General features: G+C 34.9%; 1 protein-coding gene across 3 annotated transcripts in view; it reads right to left on the bottom strand.

The window, feature by feature from the left end:
- LOC140447389 (dehydrogenase/reductase SDR family member 7-like) overlaps window positions 1-15,677 on the bottom strand; it is a 39,909-nt gene extending 24,232 nt beyond the window's left edge. For 2 of the 3 annotated variants that reach the window (XR_011951592.1, XM_072540006.1), the window contains exons 1-2: window positions 15,454-15,671; window positions 5,271-5,420 (exon numbers count right to left, since the gene is read on the bottom strand). Coding sequence is in view for 2 of the 3 variants with exons in the window: in XM_072540006.1 (XP_072396107.1) it covers window positions 5,271-5,420; window positions 15,454-15,574 (271 nt within the window). In the remaining variant the exon portion in view is untranslated. Of the gene's footprint in view, window positions 1-5,270; window positions 5,421-15,453 lie in introns of all 3 variants that reach the window. The other variant, XM_072540005.1, reaches the window with a different exon arrangement.
- Between the last annotated feature and the right edge of the window lie 4,762 nt (window positions 15,678-20,439).

Genomic DNA, 20,439 nt, shown 5'->3' with positions numbered 1-20,439 from the left:
ATTAGATAAGTTTAGTGGTTAAGATACTATCTTACTGTAGACTTATAAATAAATATATTTACATAAATTAGAACCGCTCGTTTTATTTAAACACGCTACAATATATTAATAAAATACGTACATATATAGTCATTCAGTTGTTAGTAAAATGTTCAAAATTAGTACTTATCTATAAACAATTTTTCTCTAATACACGTATTACAAAAGATAGATGGGCCCCATTTATAAATAATTCTGTTGGTGATAACAACAACCAAAAATATTTTAATACGATAAAAAAATTCTGTTCATAATTTAAATACAAAGCAAACTGCTACTTGATAAAATATTCCTAATGACTAAATATGTCAGTATAAATTAATTATAATTAATTATAATAATACTGATTTTAATTCAATTTAATCAAAAAATTCATGGTAAACAATTTGCTGACAGTTATGTTGATCGACGGAAGAACCAGACAGCTGACCAATGATTATAAATGAAGAGGTACTGTATGTGTTCAAAAATATGAAAAACAGAAAGGCACTGGTCCGACGAGATATTTGTTGATCTATTAAAGTTGATAAACGAAAACAATGTACACGTGCCAATTTTTTAAATACAGTCTATGAAACAGAAGAAATACCGGATGATTGACTGACTTCTACTTTCATTGCAATTCCTAAGAAAAACATTACTGCTTCTTCTTCTTCCTCGTATGTTAGGCCTTAAGGCCTGTTGTTTCTGATCTGATTTAGCAATATTTGTGATGTTGACTGCCAGCTATCTCTCCATCTGTTTGGAGGTCTGCCTTGTGGTCTTTTACCTTCTGGTTTTCCATCTCTTACTATTCGGGCAAGTCTCTCTCTTCCCATTCTGTTAAAGTGTTGGTTCCATTCTCATCTTCTTTGGCATCCCCATCTGACGATATCATGTGCTTTACACATGTCTCTGATTTGTGTATTAGAGATTTTGTCTCTTAAAGTTTTATCTGCTATCGCCCTCAGTATTTCCATCTCTGTGTTCTTAAGATTTTCTTTGTAATTGTTGTTTCTGCTCTTGTTTCTATAACATAGGTTAACATTGGTCGTACACAAGTCCTATATATGCACGTTTTTTCTTTATCCTTATGTTCTTATTTCTCCATATCACTTCTCGTAGCCTTCCTGACTCGTATTATTGACTTTATTAGCTTGTATGCGGGTTCCTTCGGAGATATCGAATTTGCGTTCCCAAACAGTTGAATTACTTGTTGATACGGTCTCAAGCTATCACCCTGTCTTATACCTGATTAAATGTTGACTTCCTCCGTTTTTCTTGTTTTGTGATCAGAGTTAATATCCTTTATTGTATGTCTTATAGTGGCTGTTATAGTCTCTCTGTGTAAAAGTTCAATCACATCTTGTAATCTAATACAATTAAAGGCTTAGTGACGTCGATAAAACACATGAATGCAGGTGTATTAAATTCTACTGCTTTCTCTCCTATTTGTCTTATTATTAATATGGTATCGACAGTTGATCTGTTACACCGAAACCCTTGTTGCTCTTCGCATATTTGATACTTTTCAATTATTTTCTCAGCAAGTATCTTAGTCAATAAGAATATAATTTCAAACTGGTGTCAAGCAACGTAATAGTTCGATAGCTGGATGGGTTATTTTTGTACCCTTTTTTGTTTATAGGGATAGTTATATTTGATTTCCATTCCTTTGGTATGCATTTCATTTCAAGGATCTTTCGTAGTAGTTTCGTAATATTTTCTGTTAATACTCCTCCTCCATATTTTGGTAGTTCATTCGTAATCGTATCCGGACTTCGGGTTTTTCGGTTTTTTAATTTTAATATATTCTTTATCACCTCTTCTTCCGTTATTGTTACCAGTTCGTCTTCTGCCTCTCCATCTTCTTCATCGATCTCTCTATACTCGTCGTTGTAAAGCTGTTCTATATACTTTTTCCATCGTTCTCCTTGTATTTTGATTTTGAATCAAATGAAAAATTAAAAATCATTTATGAAAATGAGATGAATATGCTTATAAGTTATATATCGCACCCTTCCTGCAAAAGTGACACAACTGAAAAAAAAAATGGTTTTTTAGAAATTGCGATAAACTAGTTCTGACATACCAGAATGTTTTAGAATATTCAAAAGCAGCTGATTTAATGATGTCTCAAAGTAAACGACTTTAGCATTATTTAGATTTAACTAGCTTTTAAACCATAAAAAACCACTGTTTTGACTTGTGACGTTTTTGATCTTTCGATTCTCACATAATTGAAGTATTTTGAATTGTGACATTTTTGATGATTTTTTAAGCAAAAATATGACATTTTTGATGATATAATAATCAACAGGTATATTTACCGTAAACAGCTAAAACGAGAAAAGGCAAATTAAAAAAAATTGTAGTTGATATTTAAGCTACAAAACTGACACAACACGAAATAAATAATCCAGACAGGTGAAATTTTCTCTTTATAAACGACATAACTCGAAATACTAATTTTGTATAATTGTACGCCAATAACTATCAAGGCAAAACTATCATTGTAACCCTTTATAGTAGAATAATATTATACCCATTTGTAACATGAAAAGTGACACTATTGCCACCTCGCGTCCAATAGATGAATTTAAAACAATTTCGGTGATTGATGCGTACTATCCCTTGCAAGATCATTCGGATGGAATTCCCCAGATTAAGAGACTGGGCCGATATCAAGCACAAAATGACTGTACTCCCTTAATGCTGTAACGAATAGACACCCTTAGTCTTTCGTTACATTAGGTTCTTTTAAATTCTATCCAAAGTTTAAAGGTACTTTAATAAACGATACAAAGTAGGTGTAGCCAGGTACGCATTTCAATTTTGAGTTGTTAACGATGGTACATAAAAATTTAAGCATAAGTTTCTATACCTATTTAAATTTAATCAGTTAATTGCATTTGTACTTGGAATTTAGAATTACAAATTTGTAGGTACGTAAAGCCAGTGTTTATAAGAGATTAGAAAATTTCTTGGAATTTTATTCAGGTAAAAGGATAATGTTTACTTAATATCAAATTATCACTAAATGGGCTTCTGTGAGAAGAAAGTTTATTTGAAAAGAACTTCGTTTTTCTTTTGTCGTTTATTTAGAACAGAAGTGTAATAACTATAAATATGAGTGATATAGAAATGATTAGTGACGATGTCCTGTACATTCCTGCCACTATTTCAGGAATTGAAGACTAGTCTGAACCTGAAAAACGTTCTCGTTATATTCATCTCACATATAGTTTGGTTCACTTTTAAGCGCAAGGCTTCTATGTATCTCAAATGCTTGTCTTGCAATTTCAATGCGTATCCTTATTTCTCTAACTTGGTCATTGTTTTCATTTACCCAGATTCCCAGATATTTGTAGTTATTTACTCTTTCTACTTGTTTTCCCTCGATGTCTAGCCTTCCTACTGTATGTTGCTCATTAGTAACCATTTTCCAAAACATTCATCTAAACTGATAAAATCAGATTTGTAGAACGTGAAAACACTCGATACCACGTGGGGCGAATTCTCGCCCCACATACATTTTCGCGAAATCCGACGAGAATATTTAATTTTCTGTTCGCGATATTTTGGGTTTTCCTACTTCTTTGTGCTCTTAATACATCAACTACCAATGTCCTAATCCGTCAAAGCGATTGATTAAACTTAATTACAGATATTAATAAAAACTTTAGACCTGGGGCGAGAATTCGCTCCACCCGGATTGGGAGGGTTAAGCATATTTAGCGATTAATTCATAAAAAATATAGAATTCCGAGAAGAATTCCTTAAAAAGTAAAATTACATATTTTTTCTTAGGTCTTCTTTCGACGATGGTTAAATCAGAAGCGATCAAAAAGACGGTTTTTTTGACACAAGTGACACGATCCACCGTGTACGAACTTATAAAAGACTGTCCAGTGTTGCGAAAAAAAAAGGATTCTGGTGCCGATCGAGTATTACCGAATTTTCATTTATCAGCTATACGGGAAACAACATATCATATGTATTCAGTGAATAACTTACCAACTTTAAATAAACTTTTCGGTGAATTAAGAAACAAAGAAATAATCCCCGAGTGTCATAAAACTATTTTTTGGAGGTTTTTAATATCCAATGGTTTTATGTTTAAAAAAGGCAATAAACGGCAGGCAATTATGGGATCCAGCTGTTTAATAAAGTGGAGGTTCGATTATTTGGAGAGTCTAAGGTCTTTTAGGAGTGAAGGGAAGAACTTGTATTATTTGGATGAAACTTGGTTCGACATCCATGATATAGTAAAAAAATGATGGACCGATGGTAGTAAAAATTGCTTCACCAACCAACGTTCCTCTAGAGTCTAGAGGGAAGAGAATTTTTATTTTACATTGTGGGGGAGAATCAGGATGGGAAGAAGATGCTTTATTACTCTCTGCTAAGAGTGTAAGTGATTGTTGCTTAGATTTTCATCAAGATATGGACAGTACTTTGTTTGAGAAGTGGTTTGAGCAGCAATTACTATCTAAATTAAAAAGAAATAGCGTTATTATTTTAGATAATGCTCCGTATCATTGTAGACTAAAGAATAAAATTCCAAACACTAATTCAAACAAAGTTCAAGAATTTTTATCAAAACATGAAATATATTTTATAGATTCTTACACAAAAAAACAACTTGTAGAACTATTAAAATTAGTAAAATTACGCGACAAAAATTATGTTATCGACAGGCTAGCTGAGAATTATGGCCATAAAGTATTAATATTACCTCCTTACTATTGTGTACTTAAGACTTATTAAGTCATTTTCACCGCGCTATTTCGACAGTCATGTTGTAGAATTAATTAAGACCGAATGTAATAATATAACAGCAGATAATTGGAAAAAAATGTATAGAGCATGTCAAAAAACTAGAAGAAAAAATGTAGACGATAGTTAAGTTTAAAATTATTTTTTTTGTATTTTTTCACCATGTTAAATATATATTTTAATATAAAAGTATTACTTATTATGTATTTTTCTTTTACTTTGTGGGATTGCCGTAATTTTGATAAAATGTATCAGTATATAAGTCCGACCCTGTATAAAACTATACCTAGAAGATTAAATCCGAAATATCTTGCAACGAACAGTACATCACTAACTCAAATACATAAAACCAGTTTTGAGTTGTGTCACTTTTGCAATAAGTGTGCGATATGTAGTATCCTCCTATGCGGTATAGAGGTAGCCACTCTGACTAAAGCGCCGATGAGAAAAAAATGAAAAAAAAAATCACTTACCAATGCATTTATTTTTGACTCTTTCGAGCTCGTAGGGTCTTCGTGCTGTCAGCACCAACTTAACTCCATATTTCGCCAAAGCATAAGCTGTGAATTCGCCAATTCCACTCGATGCTCCTGTTATAAACACAACTTGGCCTTTAAGGCGCCCTAAAACCGAAATATACTGAATGCAATAAATTTACTATTGCTTGTAACATTTAAGTTGATATGAACACTCAAAGGCCCTATTTAAATGAACGAAGTATCAACAAAAAAACTCTTCATAGTATTAAGGACCAAACTTTTTAGGTTGGTCTAGATGTGCATCATTCAAAGCGCTTTTCTCTAGTAGTCTAGTCGTCAGAGATTTGATTTCTAAAACCGAGACCGACAAGCTGAATTTTTCTGAGAATATCAATGTTGGGACCCCAAAAAAGGTGCAAAAAGTTCCGGGCTTCCCCCTAAAACCAGCAGTCGTGGGGGGGGGGGGACAACGGAAAACACCGATTTAAAAATAGAGAGTTATTGCAAAGTTAACAGTGCCTGCGTTGCACTATTTACACCGCGCTATTTCGACAGTTTTGACATACGGCTGACACATCACAAATAGAGAGCTTATGCATACTTTGTTGCGTTATTTACGTTATTTATGTTTTCTTTTCATTTGTTCGCAAAATACTGAAAATGGATCATGATGATGATGTAAGAGTTCATCATTTTAAATAACATTGTGGGAGAACATGTATTACATCCACAAAATCAAAAATTTACTTTAGAAAACATGTTGTAAGCAGATGTAAAAATAAATTTTAGGTTTAGCAGACAAGATATTCCTACATTTGCAAGAGCTTTACGCCTACCAGATTTTATTCGTACCAATACTAGAAACTCTGTTAGTGGTAAATGCATTTGCATTCTGCATTACTTGAGTGATGAGAAGGCTCGCATATCTCAGCAGGCTTAAAGATCTTCAGCTTTTATTCAATTTATCACCTCAATCATTATCTCAAATTATTAATTATATTGTTGCATTATACTACTAAAATTATTACTAATAAACTTGGTTTAGATGAAAGACAAATAACATACATAACCTGAGAAAGAAAATAGCGCAACGAATTCCGCACAGCGTAACGGCTCCCCTAATAACGACAGGCCGTATTTTCAATAACGCAGCGTAAGCCAAATATCACATCTGCGCATGCTCTACTGTCAAAATAACGCGTGCTGTAATACAGCAAGTGCAAAATTGACTCTGCAATATCTCTCTAATAATCTGTATGCCGTTTTAAATGTTTTGAAAATTGTTTATTAACACTCCGATCGACGACGTCTAAATAATAACAAGACCGCACGACGGTGGTCTATTGGGACCACAAATAAGGCTATATTTTTATTTTCTTTTAATTAGTATTTTTGAAACACAATATTTTATTTGTATTTATAAGGTATTTTCTTTCATCTGATGGATATACACTTCTCCAAGAAATTAACGTACCACTTTGAAATATTAAAATATTTTATTAGCGTTAATAAAAATTTCCATTGTAATGTTATATTTTGCAAGCCCCTTGTATATGCTATTCGTACACTCTATATTTATTGACTGTGTTTTATCGCTATAGTTTTTTTTTTTGCAACAAAACAAAAAGAAGCAAAAAATGTACTATTTCTATAAATGTACTAATTTCCAAGTGTTCACGAATTTTATTCGGCTACTGTTTAATTGTTGATTATTGTTAATTGTGTTAATTATGGAGCGTCCATCACGTAATTTAACCCGAGATGAATGTGCCCAAATAGTGATACGGTCGGAAGAAGGTTGGTCGTCGGTTTAATGTGTCCCACACATCCGTCTCACGGGTCTTAGAAAGATTCCTCGAAACAGGGGATCATAGTGGCAGACCAGGGCAAGGACGAAACCGGTTAACTACCCCTATTCAAGATCGATTTTTCAGAATTTCTGCTCTTCGACAACGTTTTGTAACACATCGAAGTCTGCAAATTCAGCTTCCAGACGTACATGCTATACAAATTAGTACTGAAACTTGTCGCCAGCGACTTAAAGAATACAACTTAACACCTAGGATTGCTGCCCGAGGTCCTCTATTAACTGCAGAACATCGAAGGGGGAGACTACATTTTGCCAGAGAACACGTTAATTGGCTAGAGGCTGACTGGGAACGAGTGCTATTTACTGATGAATCCCGATTTTGTTTGTACAAAAACGACAGACGTGTTCGTGTGTTGCGACGACCCAACGAACGATATGCTGAGAGTAACTTCTCACACCACATTTTTTGGTGGAGGATCCGTTATGGTGTGGGGTGGTATTTCTTTGACCGCACGTACGGACCTAGTGGTCATACAAAATGGAACTGTTACAGCTGAAAGGTGCATATTGGAGATCCTGGAGCAACATGTAGTACCATTCGCTCCTTATATCGGTGAAAATTTCTTACTAATGCAAGATAATGCCAGACCTCACGCTGCACAGATCGTCAGAAATTATTTAGAAGAGGTAGAAATTAACACTATGGAATGGCCAGCACATAGTCCGGATTTAAATCCGATTGAAAATCTCTAGGATATCCTTGGTAGGCGATTAAGAGCGACACCGATTGACACTCAACAAGTTCCTCAATGTTGGCCCAAAGTTTTCGCAAAGACTTAACGAAAGTAGAAGCAGGAATTTTTGGAAGGCGGAAGGTAACATGTAAATTACGTCCTTTAAGTTAAATTTTTTGATAATATCAATAAGATTGAGATCTTCACTTTCTGCGCATTGTAAAATTTCGGATAGTAATTTACGTCTGTATCGTCTTTTCAAGCTTTCAATCACCCCTTGATCCATCGGTTGCACCCATCTTGTCACATTAGGAAGAAGAAAGATAATTTTTATGTCATCTGTCTCACATGTTAAGTTTCCAGGATGACTTGTAGCATTATCCAGAAGTAGCACTGCTTTAGTGAGAAGATTTACGCTCTTAAGATGGCGCGTTACTCTCGGAACAAATTCACGCTCAAACCATTCTTTGAATAGATCAGCGCTCATACATGATGATTTTTGTGATCTGTAGAATACGGGGAGGGACGATGGATGTAAATTTTTAAATGCACGCGGTTTAGCGGACTTACCAACAACGAAAAGAGGAATTTTGTGTGTTCCTGCTGCATTTAAACAGCAACTATAATGCGCTCTTTATTCTTTTTAAATCCAGAAGCCAATTTTTCATAACTTCCCAAAAATGTTTTTTCTGGAAGCATTTTAAAATTGAGACCCGTCTCATCCATGTTATATACTTGTTCGGGTTTTAATTTTTCCATTTTTAGAATTTTTATAAACTTATATTGTAAAATCAGTTGCAACTGAAGCGTCCGCGGACATTGTTTCTCCACTTACGTGTGAATAATTAACTCTGTGACGTGCCTTCCAGCGAGTCAGCCAACCTTCACTTGCAATAAATTTGCCTCCGTCTATAATTTTGCTGTGTATACATAAAGTATTTTCCCTTAGAATCGTGCCGCTAATAGGTGTGCCCCTTCGCCGTTCTTGAAGGAACCACAACCAAAGAGCTTCATCTACTATCTCGAATTTCGTTTTTTTTTTAGTGAATCTAGTTTTTAGATTTTTATCTGATTCCATTTGGGCGCAGAAATCCTCGATTGAACGCCGATCCCTTTGCCAGTCATTCACTGTACTTTTCGCCACATTCAACTCTGAACAATTTTTTTTACCCATTCACCTTTGTCCATACGTTTCAGCACACTTAGACGTTTTTCTTTCGTCACAACCACACGTTTACGCTTCTCACTCATTTTCGCACAACACGAATTCAATCCTCCTCGAAAGCAAAACAGAACTGACAACCGGCCCGGGGGCCAGAGGCCAGAGACGATCATCAAGCGGCGATTGATCGTCTCGTACGAAAAACAATAGGAAGGGGGAGTGGCCGGTTAATACGACGGCCGGTTAATGGGGGACCGGTTAAAAGAGAGTCTACTGTAAATGCGTTTTTTGTATGTCATGTTATGGGACCTACTATTTTGTTTGTTATATCCGGTACGTGATTGTACGTTATAGCCGGTGTCGTTGTAAACGATTTTGACTGTACTAAATACTTTGATACCATGTTTTTTAGGTTTTTTTGGAATGTACATGCGGAAGCAAAAAGCCTTTGTACACCTTCCACGAAAAGCAAAAAGCATCTCATCGAGAGTTACATAGTCAGCAACGGTATAACAAGATTGACCCTTTTTTATAAATGTTTCAAAAATGTCTCTTATCGGAGCTAGTTTATCGATTTTGAGTCTTTCGTCTCTGGTTTGTTTATTATCAAAACGTAACACTTTTAACAAAAATCTAAATCGTCTTTGTGCCGTGGTCGCTACAAATATTTCTGATCCCATGCCATCGTCTGCCCAAAATTCTTCTAATTTTTTTTTGAGAGCCGTGATCCGAAACTGTTAAATATAAGAAACCAATAAAAGCTCTCATTTCCGGAACAGATGTAAGTTTGACGTCGTTTTGATTTTTGTATCTTCCAGATATCTCTCTAATATAAATATTTGTGTATTTTACTACAAGTTCAATAACATTTTACATTAGAAGATTCCAGGATTCAATGGGACTTATTGCATTTTTTTGCTTCTCTAATAGTTCCTGGTAAGTGAGAAACTATATTCTCCAGTAGTGTGAGAATATTTGTAGGTGAGGCAAATTTCCTCCAATTAATTTCATCCTTCGCATAATAATATTATCTCCTGTCAGATTGTTTTTCATTAATTGTTTGTTCTTCAATCGTTGGGTGTTGCTTCCGGGATATCCTCTTGCTCAGATTCTGTGTCATGATCGCTAAACTCTTCTATCATCGTCGGTAATAGAACTATAGGAATCATTTTCTACATCAGAAGTTACTCCTTCATATAGAGTAATTAGACGTTGAATTTTTCTTTCATAAGGATCGACCACTAAAATAATTGTCCAAATAAATAAATGTCAAAAATTAGTAAAAGACCTAATAACCTTAAAAACCTATCTAACTATCTTCCAGGCAGAAATACATGCTATAGACATAAGTGCCCAAGAATGTCTCAACCAAGACACCCGTAGGGCAAAAGTCTTTATTTTATCATACAGCCAAGCCGCCTTAAAGGCTCTAAAGTCATTTACATGTGAGTCAAAGTTGGTTTGGGATTGTAAACAATCTCTCAAGAAGCTGGCGGAACGCATGTGGGTGCCAGGTCACAAGGGAATTGCAGGAAATGAGGAAGCTGACAGCCTCGCAAAAGAAGGAGCTAATACCCCATTCCAGGGTCCGGAACCCTTTTGTGGACTATCGAAAAGCCACATCAGAGAGGAACTCCATACCTGGGAACTCAATCAACTAGGATCATATTGATCTAACACACCAGGACAAAGGCAAGCAAAAGGCTCAAGAAGATGCGCAAATCAGATAGTGAGAACTGTCGTTTCTGTCACAATGAAAAAGAAACGGCAGAACACATACTATGCAACTGCGTAGCACTGTTCTGCAAAAGACTAAAATTCCTAGGAGAGGTCAGTCTGGCGTCCTCTGACATAGGAAACAAGTCACCTAGAAAGCTAATCAACTTTATCAGAAGTATTGGCATTCTAGAGTTTAACTAGATTAAGGTATGCACAAAAGATGTGTGCATACGATAAGTGCGGTGAGGCCGCATGGCCTTAACGACCTCACATAATCTAATCTAATCTAACCTTAAAAACCGGATAATTATGCAAATTGATGAAAAAAACAATTAACAAACCAACTCATGTCATGGAAAATGCTTTCACGAAGACGTCATTGGTTAGAAATTTATAGCTGAACTTATAATTTCTAAAAAGTACCTACTTGAAGAATCGAAAAGAAGCAGTTTTAAATGTTTTCGATGGTTTGTAATGTAAAAGTTCAGCGTTTTTTAAGCATATTTCAAATCCTCAAAGTTTTTGCCAAAACTCAAAATCGAAATTTTATGCTACAGGTTTTGAAGATTGGTCTCTAACTATGAAAATTCCAGAGCGACCGGTCCACGTCAGTGATAAATTTTATTGATCTCATGAGAATCGTAAAAATTGCAAAAATCACGCAACGTTTATTTATTTAACAGTTTTATAGAAACTGACTTCGTTTGAGATAAAAAGCAATAATTGCGTATGAAAGCTAAGTCACTATGATCAAAAGATATCTAATTTTTACCGTCGAGTTGATACAAATTTTATTTAAAAAATTGATTTCGCGCGCGTAACTAACATTTAAAATCGCCCGTCGCTTCAAGCGTTGTTTCTGAGAGAACGGTTCAGTCTTCAGAAAAAGTGTTAACCCTCCATCACTCGCACCGTTAAAAACAATCTAACATTTTCAAATATTTCGCCATAATTTTCGAAATATTGCTTCTTTTGGGTTCTGCAACCAAGAATACTCCTATGTAGACTCGTATAAGACTAGGTTAAATAATGGTGGGAGTACCTATTATCTTATAGCCGACACTCGACAGCAGTTGTTGTTAGTTCAAATCTAACACGCAAGCGATCGCGTTCGTCGGAGCGTTAGAAAAAATCTAGCTACGTTAGTGTTGCCGTGTGTTGATTTTTAGAGAGATCACTTAAGAAAAGTTATAATATTATCATAAAAGGTAAGATTTTTTGTGAAATACCTATAGATTGTTGAACATCCGTTATTATAAGCGCTGTTTTGGTTTATTGCAGGTAAATATGGACAAGAAAATGGAAAACCAGTTACTAAAATGGTATGTGGAACCACTAGATTCTGATAATGACTTAAGTGATGTTCGTTCTGAACACAGTATCCACAATACAGATTCTGAGGAGTCCACACAAGATCTGCCCAGTGATCCTGAAGATTCCATGGAAGAAAGCGGCCAAGATGATGGTTATCCAAGATTTTATGGCAAAGATAAAACACCATGGTTAAAACATAAGAAACACACTCCCAGAGGTAAACCAAAGCTTGTAATATTGTTACGAACTTACCTGGGGTAAAAGCAAAAGCAAGAGGCGCCAAAACCATATTAGAATGCTGGAAATTGTTTTTCTCGGATGCTATGAACGATAATATTGTAAAATATACAAATCAAAAACTGGATATGATGAGAGTGTTTTATACTCGCCCTAGGGTTTGTTCTGCTGTTGACTACGAGGAAATGCAAGCATTTATCGAACTTTTGTTTCTTGCTGGGGTAAAAAGAGCGCAATATTTAAATACTGATGAACTCTGGAAATTAGATGGCACAGCTCCAGATATTTTTGCATTTTTGCACTACTATGTCCAAGAAAAGATTTCACCAAATAATTCAAGCTGTAAGATTTGACGACGCCACTAAGAGGCAAGAAAATTCGGCAGATGATAATCTTGCACCCATTCGAGAAATATATGAAATGTTTGTCACTAACTGTTTATCTGCATACACTCCTGGATTATATATGACCATAGATGAAATGTTGGAAGCGTTCCGTTGTCGATGTAAATTTAGGCAGTATATAGCCAATAAGCCAGCGAAATACGCAATAAAGATTTATGCCTTGGTGGATGCTAGAACATTTTTCACACAAAATCTCGAAATTTACCCCGGCAAACAACCTGAAGGACCATATCAACTACCCAACGATGCATCTAGTGTAGTAAAAAGACTTATACAACCCATAAGTGGAACCGGTCGAAATGTAACTACGGATAATTACTTTTCCTCTGTACCCTTAGCCAACTCTTTATTGAACCATCATTGCTTGACAACGATAAGTATTTTGCGTAAAATCAAACAACAAACCCCCTCAGTTGACAAACGTAAAAGGAAGTATAAAACAAAAGGTGGTATAAAACAAAAAGTATAATTTATGTAGTAGCATGTTTGCATATGGAGACGATGGAAACAAGTGTTTACTTGTATCATATTTGCCAAAAAAAAATAAGAATGTACTACTACTTTCAACACTACACAGCGATGGTTTCATTGATGAAAACACCAAAGAGCATACCATGAAGCCAGAAATTATTACTGATTACAACCTCACAAAAGGCAGAGTGGATATTGCTGATAAAATGAAGGCAGAATACTCGCTGACCCGATTTAGCAATCGCTGGACGTTTACTGTTTTTTGCAGCCTACTAAATATTTCAACTATAATCAGCCAAATAATTTACAACAATAACATGTAACATCTCGAAGAAGCTACATTGCGGAGCTTGGCAAGCAACTTTTAATGTCCCATCTTCAACGACGTTCCAATATCCCAAATCTGCCTTTTCAGTTGAGACTCAGGATCCGAAATATAACCGGAGAAAAGCCATCAGTTTCTCAAGGGGCAACTCCAATTATAAAACCAAGATGTTCTTTTTGCCCTGTAAGGAAGAACAGGTTTACCTAGCATTATTGTACTAACTGTAAGTCGCCGATATGTAAAGAACACACTGGTTTAACTAATTTTACTTGCCACCACTGCCTAGAAAGAAATCTAATTTTATGCGCAATGGGTACATTTTTTTTGGAATAAATACCCTTATTTGTTTTGTTCTAGGGTAATGTGTATATATTTTTTAGTTTACCTAGTAGTTTTTTGCGGTTTTGTTTTAAAAAAATATAAGTTTATCGTTTTTTGTGAGTTAATAGCTAATAAACTTAACCAATAAGTACTAATGTCTCATTTATTTGACCTATACCCATATGTTAGATAAAATCTAACACGAGAGTGATGGCGTAATTTTTTGAGGTGCGAGTGATGGAGGGTTAATAAATATTTTTGTTTAAAATCATCTCAGCTACATTTGAAACATTTTTTCTATGGCGTACAGATTCTTAGTAAATCGATGTTTTCCGTTTCTCCACCCCCTACGAGAGGGTTGTAAGGAGAATTCCATGGATACGAGTGGCAACATTTTTTTCATTTTTTTTTGGGTCTCATAATTGACATCCTCAGCAAAATTCAGCTAGTTCGTATGATTTTTAGAGGTTCAGTGGCATTTTCGCCTCTGACTACTGGACTATGATATGGGATAGCATTTACTGAAAGAAACAACATGAACGTTGCACCAAAAACGAACCTAAATCACTCAAATAAATCTTAGCAAACATTTTGATTTCTAGTCATTACAGACTGACGTGTTTTTGATAAGAAATCTTTGATATTTTTAATGGGTTTCCCAGAAAGGTTAAATGTGGCGACCATTATATCATTAACAATTAATCCGTGATAATAAAATTAAAAACATTGTAGTAGAATGTATCGATTAAAAATTGTATTGATAAGAAAGAAAAGACAATTCGAAAACACTTATATCTAAAAGCCAATCGACTGATAAAACTAAAACTGGTAAACAAATTTGTATAAACACGATTCGAGTTTTATTAATCATTACTGATAACACCGCTATGCTGAAAAAAATTATCTTTTGGATTAAATTAATAACATTTATCTGCTGCAAAAAGATATCCTTTTAAGTACTTTTGCCACGTCTATCATTACATACCACGTTTCCTTTTCCTGATCCTACTGTGATGGCCTTTATCTAAACCAATAATATTTATACATATTATTGATTTTATCGTCGATAAAACGTCAGAAAATTGAAGTGCCTTGGACGTCATTTTTTAGTCAAATAATATAAAGACAAATCCGACCTAAAAAGACGTATGCCTGATTTCAAAACTTCATCATTCTGGGTACTTACACCGTATATAAATTATCGGAAAATATGCACAAGGTAGTGACTTTAATATCTGCGACATACTAGTATAAAAAAGAAACTTTGTGGTTAAACTGTGTCTGCGACATCTAACAAACATTTCAGAATAATAATAAACAAAAATAAAATAAAAAGAGTTCCAATCAATATAAAAATGGGTAATTTAGATATGAATGTATATATTTTAAATAATACACACTAAAATTAGAAATCAGTCACTCATTAAAAATGCTTAAAAGATTCGTCGACACAGTTACCTACTTTTCGGAATCGTTCCCATTAAAAACGCCACTGGAATAAATGCAACAGTATCCTGAGGCCAGCACCAATATTTTTGAAATTTGAAACATCATTTTTATTATTATTTGCACAAATTAGTTACAGTTGAGTGAATTTGTAAGTACGTATCTAAAATAGCTTTTTAATGAATTACGTTACTATTTTTAGACGTCTTTGATTTTTTACATAAATTTACTTACTTGGTGATTTTCCTAACTTATCCAAGAAGAATAATTGCACATCACAATCACTAACGCACAATAAAATTGTATAAAGTCCTAGATATATTAAATATCCGGCTCCCAATAGAGTAAAAAACATATTTTATTATGAGAACATTCACTTAACTGTCTTGATAAAAGTGTAAATACTGTTTAGTACAACAGATGACCGAAAAAATAAACAGAAAAGTTAGGTTAGCAAGGCGATGGCGGTTCATAGTTCATATACGGATCAATTAGAGGGGCAACAGGTTATATAAAAAACGTTACAATATACAGGTATGTATATTGATATGTATATTAATAATATATATATATATATATATATATATATATATATATATATATATATATATATATATATATATATATATATATATATATATATATATATATATATATATATATATATATATATATATATATATATATATATATATATATATATATAGTAAACTCTTAAATATTGGAAATATATCTTAAATATATATATATATATATATATATATATATATATATATATATATATATATTTATATATATATATATATATATATATATATATATATATATTAAATATATATAATTGTAAGACAATAAGGAAAATAATTATTAAGGAAGACATAAGAAAATGAAAGCTGGTAGAAAATGTAATCGAAAACAGAAAAAACTATAAGAAAATAATAAAAGCATTAATCATTGGAAAGAAGCAAATCGTTGCTCTAACAAACGAACACATCAGAATTACAGACAGAAATAAAATAATACAACTCGTGACTAAATTCTACAGCGAACTATACAAAGCCCCTGAAACACTTAAAGAAGCAATCTGCTTAAATACGCTGGCAAAAAAAGGCTGGAAAATCTTAGCAGGCATATTTACGAACTGCTTAAGATCAAGATGCATACCAGACCACTGGAATACGGCAAGAACATAATTCTCATTCATAAGAAAGGTAGCAAAGAGGATATCAAAAATTACAGACCTATAAGTCTACTACCAATCATATACAAGATCTTCACAAAGATCATCAACAACAGGTTAACAAATGCATTAGATGCCGCGCAGCCAAGAGAGCAAGCAAGTTTCAGAAGTGGATTCAGTACCCTGGATCATATCCATAAGCTTCGAGAACTAATGAATAGAGCTAAAGAATATGAAATAACGTGATCATTATCCTTCATAAATTTCGAGAAGGCTTTCTATTCTATATATCCCAAGGCAGTAATGGAAGCTTTGACCGACCAAGGCTTTGACAAATAGTACATAGAGACTTTAGCAAATATATACAGACAAGCAAAAGCTAAGGTTAAAAATTTAATAAAACGCTCCACAATTTCTCACTAGCAGAGGTGTTCGACAAGGAGACGCGATATCACCAAAGCCAAAGCTCTTTACTGCAACTCTAGAAAATATATTCAGCAAAATGAACTGGCAGAACAAAGGCCTATCCATTGATGAAGAATACCTGAGCCATCTAAGATTTGCAGACGGCATCGTTCTGGTTGCTAATAATCAAAGGTGTCACTGACAAAATCGACAAAATTCTTAAATTAAACGGAATAAAGACAATTTTTATCCCCCAACAAAATCTTTCATCTCTTGCCCGATCAATAACAGACAACATTATAAATGAACAACACGGAGTTTATGAAATTCCTTGTGCAGACTGCCCCCGATCCTATATAGGCCAAAGAAATCGTTAAATCCAAAATAGGATTTATGAACATTCCATTCCTATTCGCAATCCCGATTCAGCTCTAGGTCAACACCATCTTCATACAGGTCACAAAATTGATTTTCAAAACTCCAGAACCATAGCCCCTACCCGCTTCTATAAACCAAGAATTTATTCGAGAAGTCATAGAAATTGAAAAACGGCAAATTGTCTCAATAAAAGAGATGACGGCATACGGTTATCTTCGACGTGAAGACCTCTTATAAAGAAAGTATCGTCCGCTCCACCCGCCAATCAAAATTTTTCTGTCAGATGTGTTCGTATCAACTCCCGCGCCAATCCCCACGTTAACCAATACGCCAACCTACACCCAAACCACGTCACCATCGACGGTATATATGAACCGTCTTCTGTTCCCAGTACCACTAATGCATTGGTTAGTGATCAATGTGGTAGTGTCTTAGGGCTCGGGAGACTGAGACCTCGGAAACCCTAAAGAAGACATCGGAGAGGATGTCGAAAGCTCGGCGCTTGAAAATCAACGCGGTTCAATCCGGAAGACTAGTGAGTTTAATATTAATTTTGATTATCGTATTCTTTAGGCTATAGTGCGACTGTCGATAATTCACTTATGGTACAGATTATTCAAAGAAGTTATTTATAAAAAACGTAGGAAATGTTATTCTCCATGCTTGGATAATTTGCGGAATTCTACAGGGTGATTAATCATCATCATCATTGGTGCTACAGCCCTATAAAAGAGCCTCGACCTTCCCAAGTCTACTACGCCAGTCAGTTCTATCCATTGCCAACTGTTGCCAGTTTGCTGCGCCTATTTGTCTACCATCCTCATCTACACCATCCCTCCATCTGAGTTTTGGTCTACCCCTTTTTCTACTTCCCACAGGTTGTGACATAAGGATTCTTCTAGGAGGGTTGTTCTGCTGTGATCTTGCCAGATGTCCTGCCCATCTTAGCCTTCCTATTTTTATAAAGGATACTACGTCTTTACCACCAAATATATGTTTATATCTGTGATATATCTCTTAGTTGTACCTCCTTCTCCAAACACCATTTTCACAGATGCCACCAAATATTCTTCTCAGGATCCTTCGTTCAAATATAAGCAGGGGATTTTCATCTGCCTTGGAAATGGTCCATGCCTCTGACCCATATGTCAACACTGGTTGTATAAGGGTTTTGTATATGGTTATTTTTGTTTTTTGGCTTAAGTTTCTGCTTCTCATATGTCTACTCAGTCCAAAATAGCATTTGTTTGCTAGGATTATTCTTCGCTTGATTTCTTCCGTCATGACGTTCTCCTTGGTGATCAGGGAGCCTAAGTATGTGAATTTGTCCACCACTTCAAAGGTAGAATTATCAACCGTGAGTTGGTGGCCGATGTTTCTGGATCTATTGTTGGGTGTTGATGCCATTATCTTAGTTTTATTTTCATTTACTTGCAGGCCCATATTTTTTGAGGCGTGTGACAAGGTGGTATACATTTCTTCTAGCTTGCGTGTTGTGCGGGCAACTAGATCAACATCATCTGCATATGCCAAAATTTGGGATGATTTATTAAAAATGTTTCCTCTGCTGTCTATTTGGGCATCCCTGACCGCCTTTTCCAAAGCTATGTTGAATAGGAGACACGCCAGCGCATCTCCCTGTCGCAGCCCAACATGCGTTTCAAATGCCTGTGATTGTTCGCCCTGTATTTGGACTTTGCAAACAACTTTACGCATTGTAGCCTTAACCAATCTTATCAGTTTATCGGGGATGTGGAATTCATCTATGGCTTCATACAATTTATTTCTTAGGACACTATCATAGGCCGATTTAAAATCTACGAAAAGATGGTATGTGTCGATATTAAATTCATTGGTTTTTTCCAGTATTTGCCTTAGCACAAAGATCTGGTCTGTTGTTGATCGACCAGGCCTAAAACCACTTTGATATTCGCCAAGAAGCTCCTCTGAATATTCACTCAGGCGACCATATAAGATACTCGAAAATATTTTGTATGCTGTATTAAGGAGGGTTATTCCCCTATAGTTTCTACATTCTAATTCATCGCCCTTTTTGTGTAGCGGGCAAACGATCCCAATACACCACTCTTCTGGGATTTGTTCCTCATTCCAGGCTCTCAGTATAATTTTATATATATATATATATATATATATATATATATATATATATATATATATATATATATATATATATATATATATATATATATATATGATTAGTGAGAGTAGCACCTCCACATTTAATAAGTTCCGCGGGTATACCATCACTTCCTGGAGATTTATTATTTTTTAGGTGTTTTATTGCATCCCGTACTTCCTGAATTGATGGAGGCTCCAATGGTGTATTGTTGTTTGTTCCTGGGGGTGGTTGATTTGGATCTTCTACTTCGATAGTAAGCAGTTCTTTATAGTGTTCCACCCACCTTTTCAATACTTCTTCTTTTGTATTGAGTATATGACCCTCCTTATCCTTACATAGTCCGATCCTTGGTTTAAATTCTTTTCTTGCCTTATTTAGATTTTTATAGAATTTTATTGTTTGATTTTCCTTTTTTAATGCCTCAAGTTCTTCCAATATTCTATTTTCATAAGTTCGCTTTTTTCTCCGATGGATGTACTTCTCTTCTCTTCTGAGATCTTTATATTTTTGTTCTTTTTCTCGGGTTCTTCTTTGCTGCATCAGTTTATATGCATTGTTCTTTCTTCTTGTAATGTCCTCGCACTCAGCATCGAACCACTCATTGCGTGGTGGTGGTCTTTGCGGCCCTAGAATGTTATTTGTTGCGTCTTTAATGTAATTTTTACACATTTCCCATTGTTCACTAATTGTTAGATTCTCTTTAGTTATGTATTTAGTTTCGATATAGTTTTGAAACCTTTCTACCGTTTGCGGGTTTTTGAGGAGTTCAATATTAAGGCGCCTTGTTTTGGTACTTCTCTCCTTCTTCGCATTTGAGATTCTAGCCCGAATTCTTGTGCCAACTAGAAAATGATCTGAATCAATATTGGCGCCTCGATAGGTGCGGACATCCATAAGGTTGGAGAAGTGTCTAGCATCTATGATCACATGATCAATTTGGTTGTTCGTTAATCCATCAGGCGAGGTCCAAGTCCCCATATGTATTTTTTTGTGTAGAAAACATGTGCTTCCTACGATCATGTTCTTTGAGGCTGCGAAGGTGACTGCTCGGTGTCCATTCGAATTAGTATTATTATGGAGACTATATTTACCAATGTGCGGTAGATATATTTCTTCC

The sequence above is a fragment of the Diabrotica undecimpunctata genome, chromosome 8, assembly GCF_040954645.1.
Source record: "Diabrotica undecimpunctata isolate CICGRU chromosome 8, icDiaUnde3, whole genome shotgun sequence".
Lineage (NCBI taxonomy): Eukaryota > Metazoa > Arthropoda > Insecta > Coleoptera > Chrysomelidae > Diabrotica > Diabrotica undecimpunctata.
Note: the sequence above shows the minus strand (reverse complement) of the source record. Positions and strands in the feature narration are given on the sequence as shown.